The sequence below is a fragment of the Hemiscyllium ocellatum genome, chromosome 9 (genome assembly GCF_020745735.1).
Source record: "Hemiscyllium ocellatum isolate sHemOce1 chromosome 9, sHemOce1.pat.X.cur, whole genome shotgun sequence".
NCBI lineage: Eukaryota > Metazoa > Chordata > Chondrichthyes > Orectolobiformes > Hemiscylliidae > Hemiscyllium > Hemiscyllium ocellatum.
This window is the reverse complement of record NC_083409.1, coordinates 25416128-25423366: the sequence shown is the minus strand read 5'-3', so window position 1 is coordinate 25423366 and position 7239 is coordinate 25416128. Positions and strand designations below refer to the sequence as shown.

Below are 7239 nucleotides of genomic sequence, written 5' to 3'. Positions count from 1 at the left end.
TCAGAGTGGTGCTGGAAAAGCACAGCAGGTCAGACAGTATCTGAGGAGCAGGAAAAAAACCTGACGTTTTGGGCAAAAGCCCTTTTGCCTGAAACGTCGATTTTCCTGCTCCTCGGATGCTGCCTGACCTGCTGTGCTTTTCCGGCACCACTCTGATCTAAACCCGGGATCTAGACAGCAGCCACCATTCAGCCCCTCAATACCTATACCTTTGCACAATATTCCTTGTTGAATAATAAAGCTACGAGAGAACAGTATTCCTCATTCTTAAGGCTTCTCTTTAGGCAGTCTTAAACACTGCACAAAACCAGAAAATAAATAAACCAGAAACTAAATAATGAATGCCAGCAGCTGAACATTAGAACTACACTTCCCAGGGATCAGAACAATTGATGACACTCTGGAGAGTAGCTGTGTTAAAAAGCCATAGCTGTCCCTCCCTCACCCAGGGTTAAAACTGCAAACACTAATTGGGGTATTAGTCTCAGTGCCTGTAGACTCAGGGGAAGGAGAGAATCCAAATAACACTCCCTTTCCTGGGAATAATCCAATCAAAGCCAGTTACAGAAAAACAGAGCTCAAGACTGGCACTGTGCCCACTACAGTTGGGTTGGGGGGGGGGGGATCTAAATAGGGACCCAAGGGGCAGCTTTTTCCACACAAAGGGTGGCATGTATGGAATGAACTGCCAGAGGTGATGCAGGAGTCTGATAATGACAAGATTCATGCGCCCATCTAGATACAAGGGTTTAAAGGGATCCAGACCAAATCTGAAAATGGGACTAGATTAGTTGTTATCTGGCCATGGATGAACTGGACTAAAGGGGCTATTTCTGTCTTTGACAGTTAAACAGTTGACTTAAACAGAGGTCAGTGCCAAGATCGGAGTCTTGGGACAAGTATAAAACAACCAACAACTATCCAAGTATATTCTGAAGCACTATATTGGAAAGAACCTGTTGCTTAGAACAATGAAGTGCTTTTAAAGTATAGTCACTGCTTAGAGTTTTGGTATACAGCTGTTAACATGAACATAGCAAGATCCCAGTTATCCACTTCAGCAAGGGCTGGAGATGTAACTGGAGTCAGGGATGTCAATGTCAAAGAGACACTAGATTATCCCATTAAGAAATTAAGCACATGTGTGAAATTACAGGTGGTCAAGGCTGGAAAGTTAGTTCCAAAGTGGTCACCCAGGCAGATTCAGAAGTGTTGCCATGCCAGTGGGAGAGGTCACCAACTGGCCCATGGTTAGACCAATTAAAAAAAGTGTTTACTACATCCAACTGACATGTTTATCTTGTAACATTACAATTATTGCACGTTACAGGACCCACTCAATACAACCCCAAAAATAGGCCACAATCTGAGAAACTCTTGAAAGACTCCTATGCCCAACCCCTCACCTTCCCCAACCAGCATAGGGAGGGCCAGATCAGCTGGAAGACAAGTTAGAGAGGTTGCAACAGCACTCTGAAATCAAACAGCCGTCTAAGCTCCACGCTCACGTACATCAACACAAACCAACTCAGGACACAAGCTGATTGACATCAGAGATCGCCTCTTCTGGGGGCGTGGCAGAATTCACACCCTTCAACACCACTTTAGGCTAAAGTGGGATGAAATTTAATGTTTAAGAACGTGTGTTTTTTTTTAAAAAAGAAAAAGCATTGCCCACTTAGGTTAGTATCTGGACAGTGAGGGACAAAGATCTGACGGATCATGGTACAATTATTCCAGATTCAAAAAATGGTTTGGGGGAAGCAAACATGTCTCAAAACGAAGCACTAGTGAGCTGGGGTTAAAAATCAAAAAACTTTTAATGGATTTGAAAAATCCGAGACAAGACTCCTTGTAAGTGGAAAAACCCGCCTACTAAACTACACGGTTGGAAGCTGGGCTGTGCGGTTACCATCTGTGAACTTTAGCCTACTTCAGAACTGACAAAAGCTGTAGTGTCTTTAAAGCGAGTCCAACAGCCGCCCGCTTCTCCCCCTACCACCGCCCCCACAACAAACAGCGAACAATAGTCAAAAGGAGAAGCCCTCTACAGGAGATACAGAGAGACAGAGTTAACCCATGCAGGACCACACCGCAATGAACAACAAGAAACACGTCAAGTGCCAGGATTAAGTTAAATAACCTTTAATTCGTGTAAATTACACCATTCATATAAACAACAAACGGTACTACAGCAAAAGAAAAAGCAGTGAACAATCCAAACACATTTTCCAGTCTTTATAGAACAAAGACAACTCTTAAGTACAGAAACGTGCCCAACTCATTGTCGAGGAAGACAACGGGGATCGGGGTTGGGGGAAGTGATTCAGTATCGACCTCAGCAGCATTCGGTTTTGTATAAAAAAGGCATTGGAGACATGTATAAAAAAATTGAACTGTATACAAACAATCCACAAGCCTTGCTGCCTTCCAACGAAGCAGGAATCGGGCGGAAAGAAACAAATTGATGCTTTAAACCGAAAGTCAAAGAACTTTTTAAAAAAGGGAGGGGGGGAAATAAGACCGAGACCTCCCCCCGCACAGTCAGAATGGAAAGTGTAACCCCCTCCCCACGAAAAAAGGAGCCCAGCACACGCCTGGCCCTATACACTTGCTCACCCTGGGTGGGAGAGGGGGGGGGAAGAGGGAGGCTGATCTCCACGTGGTTGTAGAGAGGCTCCTACTGGGGCAGGGAGGGGTGGACCCACTCCCCATTTCAAACCCAACCCATTCCCTCCAAAAAAAACAAAAAATGATGGTAATGGGAGAACCAACTGAACACAGGAGTCCTGGTCTCTCAGGAGTCAGGAGGAGGAGGAAGGGGGTCGAAGTGTTGCTCAGAAGGCGACAATCGCCCTGCTCCAGGAACCCATAGCGCCCAGTACTTGATCGCAGCAGACCCCCTGGCCATTCTCCCCCTCGGTGCCGTCCTTGGTCAGGAGCCCGGAGAAGCTGGAGCCGAAGACGGTGATGAGACTGGAGACGTTCGGAGAGGTCTCCATCTCCTGCTGCTGCTCCCCCTCCTCCTGCTGCTGCTGGAGTGCGATGCAGGCGGCCCGGCGCGGCACCGCCGCCGGCTCCCGCTCAGTCCTGGCCCGTTTCAGCGGGCTGGCGGGCCCCGCCGCGCCGGGCTCGGCGCTCCTCCTCTTGCGGGCGCACGGGCAGCTCGGCGCCGGCTCGCCCGCCGTCCGGGACGGGCACTCCCGGCCGCCGGCGTGACCCTCCGCCGTGGGCTCGCCCTGGGGCGGGTCGGCCCAGCCCGGGCCGCGCACCCTGCCCTCGGCCCGCTCCCGCTCAGTCCAAGCGGCCTCGGCTCCGGCCCAGGCGGGGGGAGGCTGGCCCTGGGCGGCGGCGGCGTCGCAGAGTCTCCTCCGGGCCGCCCAGCTCTGCGGGAGTTGCAGCTCCCCGGGCGGGGGCTGTAGCTGCTGCAGCTGCTGCTGCTGCTGCAGGTAGAGCTCCTCCTGCTCGCTCAGGTAGACCTCCCGGGCGCTCCTCAGCACCAGGGACACCAGCAGGTTCTTGTGCAGTTTGATGCCGCCCCTCTGCACCCGGGACGAGTAGATCTTGCCCAGCGAGATGGTCATGATGCGGTGCGCCTCCACCTTGAACTCCATGGCTCCCGATCGGCGCGGGGTGGGAGGGTGGTGGGGGAATATGCGACGCCCTCCGCCCCGAATAAATAAACAACCCAACAAACAAACGTGGATCCAGTCCCACCCCGAGGCGATGAAAACAGCGAGGGCAGGCTGCACACTCCGCTCCTCCAGCGGCCCCCGCTGCTGCTGCTCCTCCTCCACCGCCTCCGCTCCGGGGAATTGTAACCGTTTGAAAGTGCCCCGCTATTTATAACCCCCCGCCCACACGGTCTGGGCCAATCAGGGCCGCCGTGGGCGTTCCGATCCGCCTCCCCGCCCACCGGCGCCGGCCAATCGGAGCCCGAGCTCGCCGCTGCTTTATTTAAATCGACGCCCTCACCTTCCCCGCCCCCCACCCCCAGGGCCGCTCTTAAAGCCGTACCTGTTCTTTTCACCCCCCCCCACCTTAAAGGGATTTCGGGTGGACACCTTAAAATAACACCACCGCCACAAAGTCTTTTCTTTTGCCTCCCAGCTTTCCCCCCTCCCCCTCCCCCTCCCCCACCACAACCACCCTCACAAAAGCAGAAATTGTTGGAGAAACACCCAACACGACTGGTAGCATCCCTGGAGAGAGAAATGGGAATGATGTTTGGAGTTCTGAGGAAGGGTCGCTCCACCCGAAGCGTTAACTCTTATTTCTCTCCGCAGATGCAGCCAGACCTGCTGAGCTTTTCCAGCAATTTCGGCTTTTGTTTCTGATTCACAGCATCCTCAGTTCTGTCGGTTTCTACAGTGTTTAGAGTCCAGCAGCCCTTCTTCCCTGCCCTGCACAAGGGTCACTGGACCCACAATGTTAACTCTGTTTCTCTCTCTACCAATACTGCTAGACCTACTGAGTTTCTCCATCTATCTGTTGTTTTTGTTCCAGATTTTAAGCAATAATAGTTCTGTGGGTTTTTGAGGAACCATTCTTCAGAACTGAACTCAAAACGTTAACTGTTTTCTCTCCACAAATTTTGCTGGGTTTCTCCAGCAATTTCTGTTTCAGCTTTTCACCATCCATGGTTTTTTATTAATTTTTAAGATTTTCTTTCTTTCATTTGTCATTCTTTCACAGGGTTATCACCACCCCTTTGATTAGAATGGCCCATTTCAACAGGACGTACCCGGAGTCCGAAGCAATTTGCGGTGGGTGTGCAGTCAGTTGGGGAGATGGTGGGAGCCAGACCTGATTAAAATGGGAGATTTGCTTCCCCCCACCCTACCCCATCCTAATAGCCAAATGAGTTTGTTTTTGCTTTATTTTGGAACAATTTGCTATGAACCTTCTTTCCAATACCTCACTTTGAATTTAAATTCCACCTGCTGCCACATGAGATTTGAATGTGTCCCCCAGTCTATTAATCTGTGCCTCCAAATTTCAAGTCTAATGATATTATCACCATGCCACAAGTGTGATGTAAACAGTTAAAGGCACTGCCCCATACAGTCATATATAGTGCAGGAGTCCCTAATATAGAGTCACAGAGTGATACAGCATAGAAATAGACCTATCGGTCCAACTAATTCACACCAGACATGTTCCCAAACTAAACTAGTCCCAACTGCCTACATTTGGCCTGTATCCCTCCAACCCTTTCCTATTCATGTACTTATCCAAATGCCTTTGAAATGTTGTAACAGTATCTGCATCCATCATTTCTTATAGCAGTTCATCCCACACATTAAATAGCATTTGATAAGAGTTCAGAAGAATGAAAGATATGTACAGCAAGTTATATGAACCTTGGATGACCAGGGATGTTATGACCTTTATCAGAAAGAAAAAGGAAGCATAGATTAAGGCCAAGGAGATTGGGAACTGATGAAGCCCTTGAAGTACATAAGGAAATTAGGAAAGAACTTAAATGAAAAATTGGTAGCAAACAAGATTTAGGAGAATCCCAAGGCTTTCTCCTAAAAAACAAGAGGGTAGCCAGGGAATGGATGTGCCCACTCATGGATAAAGGAGGGAATCTATGTGTGGAACCAGAAAAGGTAGGTGAGGTCTTAAGTGGATGTTTTGTGTCTGTATTCACCAAAGGGAAGGAGTTGGTGGAGGATAACCTGAGGGGAGGGAGTGTTGTGATTCTAAGTCAAGTTGCTATTAAAAAGGAAGAGGTATTGTGTGTGTTAAAAAGTATTAAGGTAGGTCTAATTAGTAAGTTTGCAGATGATCCAGAAATTGGTGGAGTTGTGGATAGTAAGGAGGCTTGTCAGAGGATACAGCAGGATATGGATCATTTGGGGGAATGGGCAGAAAAATGGCAGGTGGAATTTAATCAAGACAAATGTGAGGTGATGCATTTTGGAAGGTCAAGTACAGATGGAAATTATACAGTGAATGGCAGTACCCTTAGGTGTGTTGATGTGCAGAGGGATCTGGATGTGTATGTTCACAGATCTCTGAAGGTGGCAGCACAGGGAGGTAAGGCAGTAAAAAAAGGCTTATGGCCTGCTTGCCTTCATTGGAAGGGGCATTGAGTATAAGGATAGACAAGTTATGCTGCAGCTTTATTGAACATTAGTTAGGCCACACTTGGAATATTGTATACAGTTCTGGTCACCACACTATCAGAAGGATGTGATTGCTTTGGAGAGGGTATAGAAAAGGTTTACCAGGATGTTGCCTGGTATATGGGGGGTTTTAGCAATGAAGAAAGGTTGGATAGACTGGGTTGGTTTTCACTGGAACACAAGAGGTTGAGAAGTGACCAAACAGAAGTTTCTAAGATTGTGAATGGCATGGATAGAGTGGAAGGTATGAGGGTTTTTTCCTAGAGTGGAGGAGTCAATTATGAGGGGACACAAGTTCAAGGTGTGAGGAGGGGTAGGTTTAAAAGAGATGTGCGAGGAAAGTTTTTCACACAAAGGGTGGTGAGTGCCTGGAAAACATTGCCAGGGAAAGTGGTGGAAGCAAACACAATAGCAGCATTCAAGAAGCACCTGGGCAAATACATGAATAGGAAGGGAATAGAGGGAAATGTATCATGTAAGTGAAGACAGTTTTAGTATGGATGAGCAAAATGTGTCAGCACAGGTTTATTCTTTGGGTTTTTTTTGTTCTTTGATCTAAACACTTTATGTTAAAAAAAAGCTGTTCCTTGGGTCCTTTTTAAATCTTTCTTCACTAAACCTCAAAAATCTTGTTTTGAACTCCCCAGCTTTGAGAAAAGACCTTTGCTATTCACCTTAGCTACACCACTCATGATTGTATAAACCTCTACAAGGTCACCCTGAACCTCCTAAGCTCCAGTGAAAGAAGTCCTAGCCTATCCAGCTTCTCCTTATAACTCAAACCCTCCATTCCCGACAACGTCCTGGTAAATCTTTTCTGAAACCCCTCCAGTTTAATAATAGCCTTCCTATAACAGGGCAACTGGAACTGTGTTGAATGAGCTGATTGGAACTGGTGCTACAATGACAGGAATGAGTGCAACCTTTGGGAACAGTAAATTGCTTGCTTCCATTTTGTGATCGAGATCATGTCGGATTGGGATTGGAGAAGGTAAATAGTTTCCATTGGTAAACCTGAATTCTTCAGATATTATAAGCACGAGCCACTTGCATTTACAGAGCACCCTTTGATGTAATAAAGACATCTCAATGAACTTGACATATT

At 47.8% G+C, this 7239-nt stretch overlaps 1 protein-coding gene across 1 annotated transcript; it reads right to left on the bottom strand.

The window, feature by feature from the left end:
* Positions 1-2129: 2129 nt before the first annotated feature.
* ier5 (immediate early response 5) lies at positions 2130-3803 on the bottom strand. Its single transcript, XM_060829649.1, has one exon. The coding sequence runs from the start codon at positions 3612-3614 to the stop codon at positions 2838-2840; it is 777 nt and encodes a 258-aa protein (XP_060685632.1). The 5' UTR covers positions 3615-3803; the 3' UTR covers positions 2130-2837.
* Between the last annotated feature and the right edge of the window lie 3436 nt (positions 3804-7239).